Source organism: Canis lupus, chromosome 33 (assembly GCF_048164855.1).
Source record: "Canis lupus baileyi chromosome 33, mCanLup2.hap1, whole genome shotgun sequence".
Lineage (NCBI taxonomy): Eukaryota > Metazoa > Chordata > Mammalia > Carnivora > Canidae > Canis > Canis lupus.
Window position 1 is genome coordinate 21,699,622 of NC_132870.1, and position 21,544 is coordinate 21,721,165.

General features: G+C 38.7%; 1 protein-coding gene across 3 annotated transcripts in view; it reads left to right on the plus strand.

The window, feature by feature from the left end:
* MTTP (microsomal triglyceride transfer protein) overlaps positions 1-8,848 on the plus strand; it is a 56,257-nt gene extending 47,409 nt beyond the window's left edge. For all 3 annotated transcript variants that reach the window (XM_072810322.1, XM_072810321.1, XM_072810320.1), the window contains exons 16-18: positions 3,689-3,813; positions 5,836-6,006; positions 7,525-8,848. In XM_072810322.1, the coding sequence (XP_072666423.1) occupies positions 3,689-3,813; positions 5,836-6,006; positions 7,525-7,696 (468 nt within the window). In that variant the 3' untranslated portion in view covers positions 7,697-8,848. The remainder of the gene's footprint in view (positions 1-3,688; positions 3,814-5,835; positions 6,007-7,524) is intronic.
* Positions 8,849-21,544: the final 12,696 nt, after the last annotated feature.

The window sequence follows — 21,544 nt, forward strand, 5'->3', positions numbered from 1 at the left end:
AGAGTCCATGCGTGCATGTGGTGTGGGGTTGGCGCAGAGGGAGAGGGAGAAAGAAGCCTAAGCAGGCTCCATGCCCAGCACAGAAGCTGATGTGGGCTCAATCCCACAACCCTGAGATCATGACCTGAGCTGAAATCAAGAGTTGGGCTCTTAATAGACTGAGCCCACTCTGGCACCCCTAAGGGGAGATGAATTCTTAATGAAAAACATCTCTGAAGAAGCCATAGAGTGCTGAGGAAGTGATCTACATTTTAAGACATGGGAATAATGATGGTTCAACTCCACCTGTGTGTGCTCAGCTACCTATGAGCAATCTCTGATGGTCAGAATTGGGCTGTAAAACTTCAGGAAAACACAGTAATCTAGATCAGGCTCTTCAGACTTTTTACGTAAAGGGCAGAAAGCAAATATTTTAGGTTTTGTGGGACATATGGTCTCTATTGCAACTACTCAACTCTGCCACTATAGAGTGAAAACAGCTCTCAGCAGTATATTAGCAAATGAATGTGGCCGTTCTCCAACATTTTATTCTTAGGGCTCTCTCCTACTCTGTCCAGCAAGCAGGTTAGATTAGCCTGAAGGCTCATAGTTTGCCAACCCCTGATCTAGATTATCTTGTAAAGTTCTTCTTTTCATTAAGAGAGGGCATCTAAGATGTATTCTAAGGCAAAGATCACCCCATGGCTATTAAAATTTAACCCGAAGTTTGTGTGTTTCCTATTGGAACATTTGGCAGATCAGGGGTTACTATACAAATAAGCTGTTTGAGGCTCCCTGGTTCTGCAGAGCAACCCAGTAATGCCATCCCAGCTTCAGAGGCACATACCACTCTAGGTCAAGTGCTGACATTGAAGGAAATTTTGGCAGTGGATAGCCTGTCACAGCCACCAAGGCAGATGGAATTACTCGGTGCCTACTCTCGCTCTCTCTTTTCGGCTAATTGGATTACTCTTCAGAGAAGGATGTTTGATAAAGTCAGCTTAAAAGGGAGATCCTCTTTAGCCAGCAAAGAACATATTCTCCTGAATGGAAGCAATGGGATAATTTGTCAAAATATCCGTGTTTGAACTATAAGAGACACCTTTGGGATCAAAGGTACAAGATCAAGAGGTCACACTAGCTACAAATGTAAAGCTTTAGTATCTTGTTCCTGTAGGTCATAGGTAATAGTTTAAATAAATATGCATCTGGGTCAAACAAGGACATAAGCCTATGATCTTTTTTATGATATTTCTCAGAACATGCTTTCTTGCACACCAGGAGACAAAAGACAGTTCTGATTTGTGATAGTCATGTGTGGTAATAGAAAAGTATCCTCCCTAGAGACAGCTGGGTATTCATTCTGTCTCCATGTGTGGCTACCAGGCCTGATTTCCTTTTCAATCTTCAGATATAATGTTTACCATGGAAGATTTAGTATGGGAATTGAAAGAGATACCAAATGTCAAGCTTTGGAGACACAGTAGGTACTCAAACTCTTAGTTCCACTTATTTTATACCCTTAAAAATTAGAACCACTGCACTATGTGGCTTAGTCCCTTTCTTGTTTTTTTTTTTTTTTTATTTAAGATTTTATTTATTTGTTCATGAGGGACACACAGAGAGAGGGTGAAGCAGGCTCCTAGAGGGGAGCCCAATGTGGGACTTGTACCTGGAACCCAAGGATCACGCGCTCTGTGCTGAAGGCAGATGGTCAACTGCTGAGCCACCCAAGCATCCCTTGCTTAGTCCCTTTCACAAGGAAGAGTGGTCTGTCCTCTTACAAGGGTCAGTGTTCTGTCCTTCTATGGGAGCTCAAGAAAATTCCTCTGTGATTATACATAAGAGTTCTTCCATGGTCCCTTTGCATGACAGAAATGGAATCTTCCCAGAAAACCAAGGCACTCCTTAAAACCCAGACTGCGATGAAAATGCTCTCTCCCCACAAAAGGCATTATCTAAAAACTGTGAAATAACTTTTTTTCATGGCACCTGGTGTGTTTTGACTTCTACCTAGTACGGCCAGTGGGAAAGCCAAAGTTTACATCAAAGACCTTTTTTTGGTTGGGTAGACTAATGGGGTTATAGTTTTCAAATTGAGAAGAGAGGAGAAATTCCAAAGAAAGGAATACTTCATTTTTTTTTTTTTTAGAGAGGGAGGGAGAGAGAGAGATACAAGTGTACACATGCACATGTGAGTGAGAATGTGTGAGGTTGAGGGGGCAGAGGGGGAGAGGGAGAGAGAGGATCTTAAGCAGGCTCCACACTCAGTGCAGAGCTCAAGCTCATGACACTGAGATCATGAGCTGAAATCCAGAGTTGGATGCTTGACTGACTGGGCCACCCAGGTGCCCTAGAAGGAAATACCTCTGCGATAAGGTACACAGTAGGATTCATTTAGGAAAAATCACAATTATGGTACAAAATTGACTGAAAGTAGCTTTATGCCACAGTGAGACTTTTTTGGTATACTTGGTGATAAACCAAGGCCTTTGACTGAGATTTCTTGCCACATATTTTGGAAAGTGGAGAGAATTCAGGGAGATCAATATGATCCTTTCTAGAAAGCAAAATCATGGCATTTATAGTTGGTGAAAGCATGGCTTGTTTGGTCTGAGTAGGGCAGTTATATAAGGGATTTAGTCATGCTGCCACTTATCATGAACCTAAGATCTTTGGAGGGATATCAAAATTAAGGATAGAAAGCCTTTTTTTTTTTTTTTTTTTTCCCAGAGCCATTATCATTTCCAACACTGTCCCCAGGTAATCTGATTGCAATCCAACTGAAGAACTTTTCAGCCAACATCACCCCAGCTAATGCACTCAGAAAATGCAAGACTTAAAGGCTAACTGCTGACAGACAACACAAAACAATGGGTTTTGGATAATTGCAAAATGGCTCAGGATAGACTATGTTTGTAAATGAGTCCCTCTGGAAAATACTGTTGAGTTCATGTTGGACTTGTTTGTTTATTTGATGTCATTCCAAATGTCAAACAGCAAGGTGTAAAGGCTGAGTTAAATTGTTGTACCTTCCTTTCCTAGTTTTATCTAGGCAATCCCTAGAACTTGTACAGTGCACCGGCAGTTTTTATTCTGCCTTTCATTTGCCAGCAGGATGCAGTTGTCTATATTTGACACAGCACATAACCAGAGAAGTGCTGAAGGACACGAGAGATCATCCAGCCCAACTCCTCCCCCCCATCCCAGAGCCACAGCTGGATTTCTGGTGAAGATGCCTTCACTTTCCCCAGTCAGGTGGTTCTCAAATTTAGGTACATCGGAATCACATGAGGGCTTGTTAAAACACAGATTGCTGGGCCCCATTCTCTGAGTTTGTAATGCAGTAGGTAGGAGACTTGAATTTCTAACAAGTTCCTAGTATGTTGATGTTGTTCCAAAGGGGACTATACTCTGAAAACCTTTGCCTCTCTCAAAGAGAGGCAATGATTGGAAAAAAAATCTCACCCATCTCAACTGGCACTTCGCTTTTCTCGTATTTTAATTGACTAAATACTTGAGCGAATCAACAGTTTACTTCCAGTAATCAAGGTTAGAACAATGTGTTTCCAAGCCTAGAGGAAGACTCCAACATTAGCACAACTCAAATGGTATTATCTATAGCAGGAGATTGAATGTGCCTTTGGAAAGGAGTTGGCTAAATTTATTTATTTTTATTATTACTACTGTTATGTATTTTTGCTTCTAGGAGCTTCAGTTGCAATCTGGACTAAAGGCCAATATGGATGTCCAGGGTGGTCTAGCTATTGACATTTCAGGTGCAATGGAGTTTAGCCTCTGGTATCGTGAGTCTAAAACCCGGGTGAAAAATCGGTAAGCATGTGTATAATATTCTATGCAATGAACTGCAGAGATGCTTCTGGAATTGTTTAGCTCTCTGACTTTTCAAAACCTATGTTTTCTATTTGTAATCATTAAATCACAGAGTAGGAAGAAACCATGGGAAGTCATTCTTTCCATAGCTTCTCTTGAGCGGGCCAGTTATCTGATCAACTCAGCTAAGAATTATCACGCTTTTAAAGACATCCACAGCCAGCATGCCCTGTGGAAGAGAAATTCATCCTTTCTTGGTATTCCACTTCAGTAGTTGACAATACTGTCAGAAAATATGACTCCAAAGTAAACTTTTTAGTTTATCACTCTTGTTGAGATTTTAAATCTTTCCTCCTTTGCTGTCTTCAGTGGAGAAAAATAAAAAAGTGGTCACTTTTGTGAAGAATCGTAGTCTTAAACATTAGGAGTCCTTAAGTTTTTTCATTAGCGTTCATTTTTCTAAACAAAATTTTCTCCTTTAGTTTTTGTAATGTTCATGTCCAATCAAATGGAGTGTTTTATTTTGAGCATAAGACAATGTTTCTGAACCAGTGTGATAATCAAAAGAATTATTCTTCTGTTTGTCATGGAATCGAAGAAAAGGAAATGGAAGTGCAATGAATTTTTACCTTTTGATATTTAAAACTATGGTGGGACAGAAGTGAGATTGGAGTGATAAAATTAAAGTTTTGATTTCTATTAACCTGTGGCAAAGGAATTGAGAAATCAGAATTTAAACACATCATTTTAATGTGAAAGGTGACTCACAGTGTTACTAAAAGGAACCAAAGAATGAGAAATAGGATAGGCCATCAGAGAGATCAGGAGTATAATTTAGGGTTTCCCGGTGAACTGGTCTTCTTTTTCCTTTTTCTGAAGTATTTTCTAGATAGACATTTCCTCAAATTAAATGGAAATGAATTCTTTTCAGAAAGAAATCATTTAGAGCCGCATCAAAAATTATCTGGATTTTTAAAAAGGACACAGTATCCCTAAGAATCTACTGGTATCCACATTGTAGCCAATCTATCTTCAATTTTTCATTTGTTCATTTAAAAAATATCTCTTAAGCCTTTGTTGAGTGTAAGATATTAGAAGGTATGTAAGGGATTCAAGGATCTACATGATATCACCTCTGACCTACTTTTATACTGACAACAACAGCAGGGACTTTAATTTGCACAGCAAACTTTGATAGTATCCTTTTATCAGAAAAGCCTGGGCATAGAACTCGGGCTTAATTGGGGGAGTAATTTCCCACAGTTTCATTTAAAGTCTACAATTAAATTAGAGTGATCCTAGAGGTAAGCCTTCTACTGGGATTGTTTATGCTCCTCATAATCATCCAAGCCATGTTCCCTAGTCAACCCAATCTGCCTAATTTCTCTAGGCGACTGTTGGAGAACCCACCATATTTGTCCCTTCTGGGCATGCATGGTACGTGCCCCACTGTAGGAATAGCTTTTGGTGGGCACAGTATTTTTTCAAATATCTTGGCAACCATAGACTTATGTCTCTGGAGACCTTTTGGAGAAAGTAATGAAATGGAATTAAAATAGCAATGCAGAAGCCCACGGAGAGATATTTACCAAGAAAATTGTTATGAATATCAGCTAGCTGTCTTTGTGAGTTTAGACATTGTTTTAAGCTAGCTCATGTATTTCCAGCTCCCTGAAAGGATTGGGTTCTAGGCACATTTTCCCCTCAGCTCTTGGTATGCCCCTATCAAACAGTAGTACCTGATAGACTCTACATTCCCTCATCTAGATTGAAGGCTATGGGAGGGCCCGGGACAAGGGCAGACCTTCACTATCTCATCCCTGGGACTAACCAACCCCTGGTGACCAACAGAACTCCATGTGCATTTAGGTCATATAGTAGTCTTTTACACATTTCTTTCCATTCATGAATTCAGACCCTGTGAAATTATAGCTATTGATCCAGATTAGTTAAATGTGATATTAACCGTTTTTTTTTTTTTGTTTGTTTTTTGTTTTTTGTTTTTTTTGCCTAAATCTTTAGGGTGGCTCTGGCAATAATTGGCAGCATGACTGTGGACTCCTCTTTTGTGAAAGCTGGCCTGGAAATCAGTGCAGAAACAGAAACAGGTCTGGAGTTTATCTCCACGGTACAGTTTTCGCAGTACCCCTTCTTGGTTTGCATGCAGATGGACAAGGATGGAGTTCCATTCAGGTAAGAAGCAGTCCTCATGACCTGTTCCTGGGTAGTCCCCAGTTCTCCAGGAGCTTACACTCAGTTTTGAGCATTTAGTTTCAGAAATTTAAAAAGAAATGGTAAGAATAGAGTGAAACGTAAATTTCCTTTAAATAAGAGAATAATTGATAAGGCTAAAAAAAAAAGTCAGTTTTTAGGATACCAAGAAAATATGAGGACTAGTTCATTTGATTCTGGGGATAATATTATATTCTAGTCCAGAAAGAATTTATCAAAGTAACAAAGGGATTTGATTTGCTGTTAGAGTTGCCATGTAGTTTCAGCAAAAATAGTGGGTGTGCTTGCTATCAGTTAGCTTCACAACTGTCTCCTGGACAGAACATTCAAAACAAAACACCCGACAATCATTTACCATGGTTTAAGAGCTCCAATTAATTCACAATTTTTAGGTAATCCTACAACGGCAACTTGTTCATGTTTAAGTTTTGGCTCAAGCTTGAGAGTTTGGGATTTAGAATTAAAAAAAAAAAAAAAAACGCTTTCAGTAGAATTCTTAGTGTCTCAAATGCCAAATATATGTTCAAGTAAGCATCCTAGCACCTCTTCTACCTTACAGCTTCTCATTTACCCTGTGTCCTTTGAATCTTATAATGGTGATTTATAACAATACTACCACATGGAAGTAGAATGCTAACTAGCACTGATTCTTCTATTAGTTGTAGGGGGTCTCCCTGACACACATTATTAACCATGAAGGTGATTTATATATTTAAAATGGCAAGCATATCTTACATTATCTCCTTTGATAAGTAGACCAAAGTTGAGCACTTTCTTTATTGTACTGACATTTCATGATCCATATAAGAAATGTATAAATGATGATATAAGTACAAATATGAGTATGTTATATTTTTAAAGAATAAAAGTGGATTATAATCAGTATATTAAGCCATTCTCAATTTATATTAACTTAGTTTAGAATTAAACCTCGATTAATGAATTTTAAAAAAATCAACTTTCCAATGGTCAAAATGCAGTGACCACCAAGCCAGGCTCGCCAGGCTCACCAGGCTAACTGGAATGGTTCCACATTCCATTTGGCCCAGAGCTCTAGGAATGTTTGCCTGTCAGCATTCTCAGCCTAAATCCAGTTGGACCTACTACTTACTCAAGAGGGGAGTGCTCCCAAGGTGGGGCTCCTGGAATGAGGGGTGGGAGACATAGCAAAGCCTGGAAAGCTTAACAGCATCTCCAAAAAGCTGAGAGGAATTTGGTCCTTCATTCTAGAAAAATGTATGGCAGGACTCCTATATTCCAGGCATTCGAAGTATATCTGTTGGTGTAGAAAGAAATGGGAAGAAAACAATCAGCCCATTCATGGGAATGGAAACCGGTAGTATTTGGCACTCTCATCCTTTCTCAAATTGCTTTGAAACAGAAGCTTCAAGTGTACTACATTCAGTAGCTTGGCTCTAAGGGGTGTGGGGTAACTTTAATTATGTGTGTAATTTTGTTATTGTTGCTGTTGTTATGTAGGCAATTTGAGACCAAGTATGAAAGGCTGTCCACAGGCAGAGGTTACATCTCTCGGAGAAGAAAAGAAAGTCTCATAGCAGGATCTGAATTCCCGCTCCACCAAGAGAACTCTGAGATGTGCAACGTGGTGTTTGCCCCTGAACCAGAGAGTGCTTCTAGTGGTTGGTTTTGAAACTTATTGGTGGGGTTTCACTTGAATCTGTCTTCCCAGAAGGGATATGATGTGACATGCCTATGTACTTGCTCTCTGAGAGCACAGTGTTTACATATTTACCCGTATTTAAGATTTTTGTAAAAAGCTCTGAAAAAAACCTCAAATGATTAAATTTGGGCCTATTCAGTATACTACCTTTAGTGTCATTTTGAGCCAACATATGTGACACTTCCAGAAACATTCCTGGTGTTCTGGTACCTCTATCAAATCCCATTTGGTACAGTGAGAAGAGTATTGTTCTTAGAAGAGACAATTGTTTATAAAATACAATACAAAATACATGTACACTCAGGAGAACCCAATTTTGTTTCAACGATTTTCAATCAGTATGTTTGAAGACTTTCTGCATGGCTTGTTTCTACCAAATATATTGCCCAATCAGGAAAAAAAACCCAGACTGTTTTATTTTGAGAGGATGTGGGGGGAGGGAATAAGACTTTTTAAAGACTTTTGTCACAGCTTCAAGAGGGAATATTTATCTCTTTTTTCATTTGTTTTACTAAGCATTGAGGTAGAAGGCATGAAGAATTAAAACAGCATCATCTTTCTGCTGACCATGTGGTCAGATTGCTAGAAGAAAGCCATTTTGCCCTCTGCCTTCTGCTCTGCAAGAATATTGTACTTAGCATGTAAGAGTTAGAAATATGAACTTCAGAAACTCCATTTGATTTTACTTGTGCTGTGTCTCTTTGAGACTATAATGTGGAACACTGTCCTTTATAAGGGACATCTTCATATATTCATTATTTTTTCTTTCATTCAAGTGTTTTGTGGTGGGGGATCTAGTCTGTTTGACTACAGTCTGTACAAAAACCAGAATGGCCAAGAGAATTTCATACTGATGGATTTGGACTTCTAAAATAAGAAATCAAGAAAAGATGGTCTTTATTTGTACAAAGTAAAAGAGCTATGTTAAACATTTTAAAATATTCATTAATAAACCAGATGTATGTGTTGACAGTGATAAACTCAAAACAGATAATAGGTACTCTTTTGTCCATTGAACACACACACGCACATGTGCACGGGTGAACAATGGAAGTTCAGCTAGCCCACCACTGGTTGTAAATTTTAAATAATGTGTGATGGAATAAATATATGGACATCCTATTGAGTTGCCTTTGTCTTCTATTACTTCAAACACCATATTTCTCTGTTTCTGCCACTTTCGGAGCCCAGATACATATACAACTAATCCTCTATCTGAATAGAATAGAATAGAATAAGCCAGATTCTCTAATAAGAGGTCAGAGCCCTTGGAAATATGAGCCACAGAATACCAGCAGTCAGAACCTCTTCAGGACCTGTAAACTTGAAAATGAGTTCTAATTCCAGTTTTCATAAGGCTTTGGACTGGCGCCTTTATTGTTATGTTACCAGGAAGAGAGACGGGAATCAAAAACTAGAAGGGGGTGGTGTGTCATGGGTGGTAGCATTGACCTTGGAAGAAGCACTCTGTAAAGTTACTCATGCTACAGCGAAAGTAAGTTGATGTAGGGCCTAAGCCAAATATGTCATGGGCCAAGGAAGCTCAGCCATGTGATGCTTAACAAATCACAACTGCTTCTGGAAAGTACAAAATAATTTACTCAGGAGTGATGACTGTGGTGTCCTGGACATGAGTGTTATGCTACTTCCCAACTGCGTGTCTGCCTGGCCAAGTCAAACACTGCCACCCATTTGGAGAATAGATCGTACTTAGCAACTCTCACTTCCTCCAAAGAAACAAGAAACCTGAAACATAGGACAAGCACGGACTTCTCTCTGGATGAACAAGGTAGAAATGTAAGAGGGCTGGAGTGATAGTCCATGTTTTGAAGCACTATTTCTGACGTGTTGGAGCCAGAAATACAACTATATATATATATATATATATATATATATATATATATATATATATATATAATCTTTCAATCTTTAATTCTCACCACTTCACTGTTTCAAACATCAAACATCAGTGTTCAGACAGCTTTGTCCTCTGAAAACATGTCTGCTGGAGAAGTGCTCAGCCCTCAGACATGAGTCCTCTGCCCTTCCTGCAAACCTTAAAGATTTAGCCTGGCTGCTTTTCTTCTGTGAAGTGCTCCTGGCATTTCCTGTATCTCATTAGATTTCTGCCCATGACAAGTTGCTCCCTGCCTCACTGAACCTGACCACCTTCAAAAATACCTTATTCAGTACTTGTTATATAGCCGGCATTTTAAGCATTGTATACGTATCAAATTATTTAATTCTCACAATAACTACATCTAAAAGATAGCATCATTATTTACATGTTAAAGATCAGCACTGTCCAATAAGAACTGTAATGTGAGCCACATAAGTAATTTTAAATTTATAGTAGTGACTTTAAAAAAATAAGCAGAAACAAGTGAAATGAATTTTAATAGTATATTTTTAATCCAATATGTGCAAAGTATTATATCAACATGTAATATATATAAAAAGTATTAAATAGTTTGGGGGGGAGGCTTAGATCTTTGAAATGTGATATATAATTTGTATATGCTGTATAGCACATCTCAATTTGGATTAGCCACGTTTCAAGTAGTCAATAACCATATGTGGTTAGTGGTTACTGAATTGGACAGGACAATTATAGATGGAGAAACTGGGGCATAGAAGACATTTAATTTACCCCACAGAAGACATTTTCTCAGTTAGACAATGGTGAAACTAGGATTCAAATATAAGTGGCCTTTCCCAGAACCTGCTCTCTGAATTCACTATACTATATTTTCCGGAGTCTTTTGGTTTAAAAAAATTTGCTGCTAGAAGAATCCAGACAGTAGTTAGGAAAATGGCAAACATGGGACAGCATCTATCAGGCTTTAAGCCTTATTACAAAGTTCCAGAGCCAGTGTCCTTTCTCTGGGGCTCTTATGTCTCTTTCTCTGATAGTAGCAGAAGTCCTTACCCACTCAGAGACCTTTATTTCTATTCTATGCCAAGTAATGCTCCCTCCAAGTTTTAGCTTTAAATTTAGGTATTTGATCAGTTTTGAGTTAATTTGTGTTTATTGTGTGTAGTAGGGGGTCCAAATTTATTCCTTTGTATATGGATATCCAATTGTCCCAGCAGCATTTATTGGAAGATGATTCTTTCCCATTGGATTGTTCTAACACCCTTGCTTAAAATCAACTAACTATAAACAATCATTTCCGGATGTCAGTTTTAGTCCATTGATCTATATGTCTATCTTTATGCCAATACATCACTGTCTTAATTACTGTTACTTCGTAGTAAGTTTTGAATTTGAAAAGTGTGCGTTCACTTACTTCGTTCTTTTTCAAGATTGTTTTGGGTATTGTGAGTCCTTTGAGTTTCCATATGGATTTTAGGATCAGCTTGTCAATTTCTACAAAGCTAGCGAGGAATCTGATAGGGATTGTGTTGAACCTATGTATCAGTTTTAGGAATATTGCTGTTTTAATCTTAAATCATGAACATGGGTCATCTTTCTACTTACTTAAATCTTCTTTAATTTCTTTCAACAGGGTACAAATTTTACACCTCCTTTGTTAACCTTATTCCATGTGTTTTATTCTTTTTGATGCTATTGTAAATGAAACTATTTTATTACTTTCAAATTTGAATTGTTCATTGCAAGTGTACATAAATGCAGTTGATTTTTATATATTGATCACGAATCCTGCTGAACTTATTAGTTTTGGTAGGTACTTAGGACTTCCTGGGGATCCCTGGGTGGCGCAGCGGTTTGGCGCCTGCCTTTGACCCAGGGTGCGATCCTGGAGACCCAGGATCGAATCCCACATCGGGCTCCCGGTGCATGGAGCCTGCTTCTCCCTCTGCCTGTGTCTCTGCCTCTCTCTCTCTCTCTGTGACTATCATAAATAAATAAATAAATAAATAAATAAATAAATAAATAAATAAATAATTTAAAAAAAAAAAGGACTTCCTGTGTAAAAGATCATGCCATCTGTAAACAGAGATTATTTTACTTCTACCTTTCCAACCTGAATTTCTTTAATTTCATTTTATTGGTAGGCTGTCCTGGCTAGAATCTCTAGGATACTGCTGAGTAGGAGTGGTGAGAAAAGTCATAGCCAAGATGACAGTGCTGGTGAAGATGGTGATGGGGAGTAATAACAGTGACACAGTCATGGTCACAGAACATAAAAGCAAGGCTCAAATTATATGGGAATGGCTCAAGTTCTATTTTCACTAAGTGATATGCTTGAAAATTAATAAAATCTTATTTGAAAGCTTAAAACATTTAAGTAGTTTAAATACCCTCCATAAATACAGGGAGGGGGAAAGCAGAACTTGAGGTATCTATCTTGGCATAAAGAATCTTCCAGATTCAGATCAACTGAAGCTTCACTACTCTTTATCAGTTTAGCTGTTAACTAAAAAGCAGTGGGGGTTGCAGGGAGAGAGAGAGAGAGAGAGGGAGGCCTGGTTTGGAATTCTAGTTCCACTACCTACTGGTTGAATGATCTTGGGCATATGACTCAATTGTCATCTCTAACATGGGTATGATTATTTCTGCTTCACTGGGTTATTTTAAGTTGAGACAATGCATGTAAAGTATAGTGCCACGCATACAGGAACATTTGATAAATGTTTTCTACTAATGGGATGTCTGGGTGGCTCAGTGGTTGAGTGTCTGCCTTTGGCTCAGGTTGTGATCCTGGGGTCCTTGGTCCTGAGTCCCTCATCAGGCTCCTTGCAGGGAGTCTGCTTCTCCCTCTGCCTGTGTCTCTGCCTCTGACTCTGTGTTTCTCATGAATAAATAAATAAAATCTTTTAAAAAATCAGCTTTAATCTTATTATTAGCAAGGGGGTTTGTTTGCACTTTATTTTACCTTTACCTTGCAACTAGTTAGAGCACAGTAGTCCTTTAACTCTCGGGGCTTAGTGCAGTATGGCTTGGATATCTAAACCTCTTGTATGCAGCATGCAGAAAGGTAAGAAGCAGGACAGTACAGCAGTGAGGGTGATTTGGACTAAGATACTCCTGCATCTCACCTTTTCCACACACTCCTGCTATATAAACCTCCCAGCCTCTCAGCTTCTTTTTGTGTAAAATGAGCAGCTCCTCATATAGGTTGTTGTAAGAATGAAGTAAGGTAATGCGCTAGTGTCTGAGACATAGAATGCACTTAGTAAATATTCCCTGATATTAACTTTTAATATGTAGTCCTATAGAACTCCTGAATAACATTTTATATTCTGACTCCATAAAGCGAATCTAGTTTCTGTATTTTCACCCCTGAGCATCATGGATTTTAGGAAGATTATCATGAAAACACTAGTTTCACATTATAAAAATCATTTTCACATTTTGTAACAACGTGACTTTTCAGCATGCCCAAGTTGACTTCAGATTTCATTGATTCTTTCTTTACCAAATTACTTCACTTTTGTTCTCTGTGACTGTGATAATTACCAAGAGGAAAGAGTATTTTTATGAGAAAGCATAGAATGAATCTAAAATTTAGCCATAAAAAAGCAAGTTCCAGTACAGTTCTTAGAGAAAATAGTAAGAGGAATCCACATCATAAATGAAATGGATAGCATTTTGAGAGGGAAGAAGACACTGGAAGAAGACTGCATCTCAGCCCAGACTTTATCCTTCAGAACTTGAACAGAATGACCTGTATTTAAACTTCCACCTATTCTTACTCACCAACCCCTCTCACTGGCAGGTTCTCTTTCTCTGTCAGGGACCCTGCAGGCCCAGAGTTGCTGTGTGAAATGGACGGCACATCCAAACTGGGTAATTTGGGAAGAGCTCAATAAATATCATAAAGATATGAGAAGGGTAAAGGGAAGCCACAACAGATGGTGCAGTACTGAGACTCATAACAACAGGGAGCCTGAAAGGTCAAGGGAGAGAGTAATCACTGGAACCCAGAGAACATAAACTGAATGGAGCTATGGCTTTTGACACAAACATCCCTCACCACATCCCCTCAGAGGAAACCGGGGAAACCAACACTATGACCTCATTTTCTTTCCTCCCCCCGATCTCTGGGATACCCACTGGCTGAAACCAACCAGAAGCCAGAAGCAAGAGTGCCTATTGATCCAAACTATCTTTAAAGGTGGAAAGAGTAAATAGGGGTTTGGAAGGGAAAATGGAAACAATCCAGCCCAAGTTTGTATGATAAGTCCTTCCATATAATTTACTAATCGATTTAATTTGTCATCTTATACAACATGGTGGGTCTATTAGAATCAGAGAATGTACTAGGTTAAAAAAAGTAAAATAGGTTGCCTCACCTCAAGAAAACCAGTGAGGTGAGGGAATTAATACAGTTACAAATAATTTTAGCACAATAGTACAAATGATGTGAAAAAAATATGTTCAAAATCCTAAGAGAGCATAAAGAAGAAAAAGGAGGTAAAGAAAGATCAAGGAGGTAAAATTTGAGCTAGGGCCTCCCAGCAACTAGTCAACCTGAATTGGCCTCTTCCTTTGGTTGTGTATCAGATTCCTTTACTATCCAAGATATCTGAAGCTCCAAAGTGAAGTGTGTTCCGTGTACCTTCAGCTTGAATGTGCAGATAAACAATTCTCACTCTCGGAGAGTCTATTGTGCAATTACATAATCTATTTGGTGAGATTATAGAAGAATATAAAAATTTAGATCAATAAAAGTCCATAATTGGTGTACATTAATTTGTCATTTACCTCCTATCACAGGATTACAGTTAATCTAGAATAAATTTGTAATCACTTGCTATCCTCCTATTAATAAAAGTTTAATTTATTCACAGTTGACTTGGAACATCACATAAACCTGTAAGCTATTTTCATCCTTCTATTTTTACTAGAAAGATTCCTGCCATAATCTTCTAGGATTACATGTAAAAGTGTGTTCTCTATTGGCCATGTGTTTGTCTTCATTGGAAAAATCTCTATTTAGGTCATCTCCCCATTTTTAAATTGGATTACTTGGGGTTTTTTGGTGTTGAGTTGTATAAGTTATTTCTATATTTTGGATATTAACTCCTTATTAGATATGTCATTTGCAAATATCTTCTCCAATTCAGCAAGTTACCTTATCATTCTGTTGATAGTTTCCTTCACTGTGCAAATGAAAAGATACTTAACATCACTAATCATCAGGGAAATGCAAATCAAAACCACATTGAGATATCACTTAATACCTGTCAGAACGGCTTGAATAGAAGTTAGAAGTATTGGTGAGGATGTGAAGAAAAAGGAACCCTCCAGCACTGTTGGTGTGAATGCAAATTGGCACAGCTACCATGGAAAACAGAATAGAACTTCTTCAAACAACTAAAAATAGAACTACCACACAATCCAGTAATTCCACTACTGGGTATCTACCCAAAGAAAATGAAAGCATACATTTAAAAAGATACATGCACCTCTGTGTTTACTGTAGCTTTATTTACAATAGCCAAGTTATAAAAGATGGATAGATGAATGGATAAAGGAGATGTGAGACATAAAATGGAATATTACTTGGCCATAAAAAAGAATCTTGCCATTTGCAACAACATGGGTGGACCAAGAGAGTATAATGCTAAGTGAAATAAGTCAGAGAAAGACAAGTACCATGTGATTTCACCCATATATGGAATTTAAGAGACAAAACAAATGAACAAGGGAAAAAAGAGACAACCAAAAAAAGAGACTTTTAAATACAGAGAATAAACTGGTCCTTATCATAAGGGTGCTGGATGAGGGGATGAGTGAAATAGCTGAAGGCGATTGAGAGTTCACCTGTGTGATGAGCACTGAGTGACGTATAGAATTGTTGAATCACTATATTGTACACCTGAAATTGATATGACACTGTATGTTAACTATACGTCAATAAAAAAAATCTGGATGTGTTCTCTCCAGAATAGATTTTAGGTTGAAATTACCTGATTCCTGATAGTAACTTCTTTGACATCAGCCATAGCAACTTCTTTCTAGATATGTCTCCTGAGGCAAGGGAAACAAAAAACAAAAGCAAAAATAAATATTAGGACTACCTCAAAGTAAAAAAGCTTCTTCTCAATGAAGGGAACAATCAACAAAACTTAAGGGCGACCTATGGAATGAGAGAAAATATTTGCAAATGATGTATCTGATAAAGGATTAGTATCCAAAATACACTAAAAAATTAATAAAACCCAACACTCCAAAAATGAATAATCCAATTAAAAATAGGCAAAAGACATACATAGACATTTTCCCAAAGAAGACGTACAGATGACCAACAGACACATGGAAAGATGCTCAACGTAACTTATCATCAAGGAAATGCAAATCAAAATTACAGTGACATGTTACCTCACACTTGTCAAAATGGCTAAAATCAACAACACAAGAAACAACAGGTGTTGGAAAAGATGTGGAGAAAGGGGAACTCTCTTACACTGTTGGTGGGAACACAAACTGGTGCAGCCACTCTGGAAAACAGTATGAAGTTTCTTCAAAAAGTTAAAAATAGGGATCCCTGGGTGGCGCAGCGGTTTGGCGCCTGCCTTTGGCCCAGGGCGCGATCCTGGAGACCCGGGATCGAGTCCCACATTGGGCTCCCGGTGCATGGAGCCTGCTTCTCCCTCTGCCTGTGTCTCTGCCTCTCTCTCTCTCTCTCTCTCTCTCTCTCTCTGTGTGACTATCATAAATAAATAAAAATTAAAAAAAAAAAGATCTTTAAAAAAAAATAGAACTACTCTACCATCCAGCAATCACCCTACTAGGTATTTACCCAAAGGACACAAAAATACCTATTCAAAGGGATGTGTGCACCCTGATGTTAGTAGAAGCATTATTTACAATAGCCAAATTATGGAAATAGCCAAGTCAAGTGTCCACTGATTGATGAATGGACAAAAAAAGTGGTACACACACACACACGCAGAGAGAGAGAGAGAGAGAGAGAGAGGGGAACATTACTCGGCCATAAAAAAGAATGAAATCTTGCCATTTGTAATGATGTGGATGGAGCTGGAGAGTGTCCTGCTAAGCAAAATAAGTTAGTCAGAGAAACAAAAATACCATATGATTTTAGTCATATGTGGAATATAAGAAACAAAACAAATGAGCAACGGGGAAAAAAGAGAGATAAAGAGAACCAAACTAAGAAACAGACCTTTGATGTTTACTGGAAGGGAGGGAGTGGGGGGAAATAAGTGATGGAGATTAAAGAGTGTACTTCTTGTGATGAGCGCCGGGATACATGGAAGTGTTGAATCACTATATCGTATACCTGAAACTAACATAACTGTATGTTAACTAACTGAAATTTTAATGAAAATTTAAAAAAATAAATTATTCCTTTTGTTAGTGAAAGTGAGTCACTTCCATTCCATCTTGGGGTACCTAGCCCCACTTTTTTTATATTTCTTCCATTCAGTTTGCCTGAAGATTAGCCATGTAACCAGAGTCATGGAGTAAGAGATGAATCTTTCCAATTATTGAGATATGAAGAGGTGTCTAGCAGTGATGTTCTAATGCATTTCTCAGGAAAGAAGACATTAGTTCTTTAATGAAATCCAAGGGGAACATAAATGCAAAGTATTTATTGGATGAGTAGATAATTTCTAAAAATTAAAATTATTTATACCCTACCAAAGTTTGCTTCTCCGTATATGACTCAGCAAACATTTTAGGTTAGGTGCACTTGTTAGGTACCAGGGATGGTTCCAGGCTTCACAGGTATACAATCATTTTGTTCTTATAACAGCCCTATAAGATAGGAACTATTATTATACACCATTGGCATATGGAGCACAGAGAGATTCAGTTACTTGTCCAAGACCTCACAGCTGGTAAAGAGCAGAACTGTGATTTAACCCAGGAGTCTCCCTCTAGAGTTCAAGTGTGTACCTACCCTGTACTCTGCTAGCTACCTGGGGTCCAGTCTGAGTCTCTAATCCTGGAAATGCATTCCCCCTACACACTCGGGTTCAACATTTCATTGCAGCCTCATATACACTACTCTTCAGAACAATACCCTTCCTGTTCCTATAGCGTGCACACTCTGAACACACCAACATTCAACTCTTTCAGTTCCTCTGCTCTCATTCTTCCCTCTGCCTTCTGTCCAAAGGAATCATAGCAAGCCCAGCTCCCAACACATTTCCTGTGTATGGAAGCTGCCAGCTGCTGAGACACCTGCTTCCCAAGCACACTTTTTACCATACCACCCACTTGGGATTTAATCATACCAACTTAAGGGACCGCCTTTCTCCATTGTCTCATGTTATTTTAAAAAATTACTTTCATTATGTAAATATCTTATTTTCCCAAATAGTGTGAGCTTCTCAAGCTCAGCACTATGTATCCTCCATGCAGGCGTGATGTTCAGTAACTACTGAGCTGTTCCCTATGGATGTCAGTGCATTTGTAACTTTCTGGATGTTCAAATTGCTTTCAGGATGGCCAAAGAGCCATTTGAAGTAGATTTCAGTCAGATCCTGAGGAACAAATCCGTTTACTCCCCCTTCATGGCCCGATGCTTTTATTCTTCCCTCCAAAGCAAAACAAAACAAAAATAAAGGGGCAAAAAATAAAGGCTAGATTGACTTTGCCACAAAGGAAGAAAAGTAATATTTTTTAAGCACTATCTTTTTTAAATGTTTGCAAAAACCCTGACATGGAAGGGTTTTCTCTGTTAGAAAAAATAATCATTGAGGAAAATGAGGATCTCAAAGGGAATAAGTTACTGGGGACTGGTATGCTAACTTGATGGCTCAAGAGTAGAGTTCTCTACTTAGGGACATCAACCTTCTTGCTTCTTTCCAAGTGGTCATACTGTGGTTGTCAGTGAACTGTAGTCCAGAGCAGTGGTTCCCAAAATTGTGTGCATGAGTGTCACTGGGCAGGCTTGTAAAACACATGCCACCCACACCTGCCCATTTCAGATTGACCTGAGGTAAGCAGAGGATTTGCATTGAAAAGAGGTGACATTTGCCGATACTGTTGATGTGGAGGCTACACTTTGAGATCCTCACTCAAGAGAAGGAAGAAGAGACTTAAAATCAGTTAAAACATTGATCTCTCCTAATGTTTATAAACTCTGCGTGTGTGAATGTGTGTGTGTGTGTCTGTAAAAGTACAAAAGTTTGTAGTTTCTACAATGAAATATGTTTCAGCAAATCATTAAGCCCCTCTCCCCTCTCCATCTTTAGGATAATTTTAAACATGTACTAAAATGTGAAGTTTCTAGATGGCATGTTTGCATGTTTGGAGGTAGCAGAGTTGGGGGATATAAAATAGCACATGTCACAAGTTTTAGGAGTGTTCTTGGCCTTTTTATTCAGTAATTCCACTTAGAGGGCTTGGGTTTAATCTCAAGGAAATAATCAGAGATGCTTGGAAAAATTTGTGTTCAAAGATGTTCATTGAAGCATCATTTTTATAGCCTAAAACTATAAAAACGAAATACTTAAAATATGAGATTAACTTTTGATATAGCCATAACAGGAAGATACAGCTGTTAAAAATTAGCCCTCTAAAAAAAATTAGCCCTCTAAGAATATGGGAAGATAAGGAGGTAGGTTTATAATTTTATGAAGCAAAAAAGGAGACTATAAAATAGCATGCAAAGTACCAAGCATACTTACGAGTATTTATTTCTAGAGGGCAATTTGTGTAGCAGGTACCTCTGAGTGATTACAAATTTTCCCAACTGTTCAGTTTCTAGAATATTCTAACATTTTCTAAATTTCCTTCAAAGAACATGCTTTATTTTTATAAATAGTACATGTCCCAGTGAAGGGTTTGAGAATTTTTAAGCAACCTGTAGAGCGGTGAGGTTGAATTTTTCAGAAGCAGAAATGCTGCAATGAAGATGCATATTGTAGTAGATTATTTCTTGAATGCTGACCTCAGGCTAGAGGTGATATATACTACCTCTATATAATTCTCACATTATAATAATATGTATAATCCAATAATGTTATTCTGCAATACTGTATTTCTGCTGTGTTTGCATGTGTATATATATATGTGTATAATAAAACCTGTTATTATTCTGTATCTGGTAGCACTGAAGTACATAAGCCTTCAGAGAGGAATACACCCAAGGAACAATCTGTGGATTGAGGTTGTAACTTCAAGGGGCAAAAAGAAATATCAGTTTTGGCTGTGTCACACCACTTCTGTTGGATAAACTTCCTCTTGAAGGGCTTTGGCCAGGCTGCTTCTCTCTCTACCCTCTAGTGTAGCTATACCCCCTGCACAACTGTGCACTTTCTTCACTTTTGGTCTCCTGCTACTGCTCTGGTTTTCCTGATTTTCTTCACACCTAGCCCTCTGCTCCTTGCCTGCCCCACGCTGGGTCGTTGACATGGATCTCTTCTTTGTGGCTGTTAGCCAGTTTCCTCTTTCATTCTCCATGCCTTTGACAAGGCTTAGATAGAGAGCTTCATCAGCATATCAGGCATTCTCACCATATTTAAAGGCTTCCTGAAACCCTAACCTCTTCAGGAATCACAGCACCTGGCATAGAGTAGGCATTCATTCATTCCTAAAGGACATCGATCCCCTCCACACTAGAAATGCAACAGTGATTTCTGCCCTAGGAGACTCCAACATCTACCCAACACACACAAGAAAGCATGCTTTTTGTACAGACTATCCTCACTCTAGATTTTTTCTAGAATCTTCAACTGAGCTTATTCTAACCTGAGAACCAACTTTAGAATTCTTTAAAAGAAAGCATCTGTTTAAAAATTCACTTTAATGAGGATGCTGCCTTTAAAACATGTCTCTGTCAAGAAAGGTGGGATCTATGTTCCAGCCCATTGAATCTGGATTCTGTGTTTGTCAAATAAAGTATGGAGAAAGTGATGCCATGTCACTTTATAAATTTTGGCCTTGAGAACTGGAAGCATCTGATACTGTGTGTTGGCATATTCATTTCTGGAAGTCAGCCACCATGTTTTGAGGAAGCCCAAGCAGCCCATGGAGAGGCCCAGCTGAAGAGGAACCAAGGCCCCAGCTGAACACCAAGCTGATAGCATCAGCTTTCCAGTCATATGAGTAAGCCATCTGGGAAGTAGATCCTCCAGTCCCTAGTTGAGCTGTTGTGTGAAGCAGACCCAGACCTTCCATGCTGAGCCCTGCTCGACAGATGCATGAGCTAAGCAAAAGGTGTTCATGACTTTTAAGCCACTGTTTGTGGATGGATTGTTACCTAGCAATACCCAACTAGAACAAGGGGCGTACTTGGTAATGAGATGAGGTCTTCTGCACATATCATAGTGGGACCGCATTAGCAGGGCTCCATTAGGTGGCTAATTGGCTCTCTGTAAGAAATAACAGGATAAGGATACTGGAGGATTCTAAGCCAGCAAGCTGAGGAACAGAGGAAGCAAAGGCTGAAGGAAGGGAGAGGGTTGTGGCAATACGGGGCGTGGCTGAAGCACAAATGAACTCAACAGCCTGTGAAATTACCTGATGCCAGAGATACCAGAGATGATCTAGAGCAGGGATATCAGGGGTTCAAGTCTAAGGTGTCTGCTAAGGCAGCTGGATGCCATGTGATGAAGCACCTGCTGATCTCCATCCCATGCACCCTAAACTTCTCCGTAAATCCTGCTGTACATATAGTTTCGAGTCTGGAATACTCAGGTTTTGATGGGTGTACTGCCTCAAAGTTTGTGGAGCTATGCCATACAGAGTAACACAATGAACATTTGAAGCAAAATGGAGACTCTGCAATTTGAGAATTCACTGGAAACAGGAGCTGGAAGCCAGAGATGACTCGGGGAAATATAAGGTTTGTATCTGTTTTCAACTCTTTCTCTCCCCATAACTCTAACCCCTAGACACATGTGAGGGATCCTGGGTATCTCTCTTTGTGG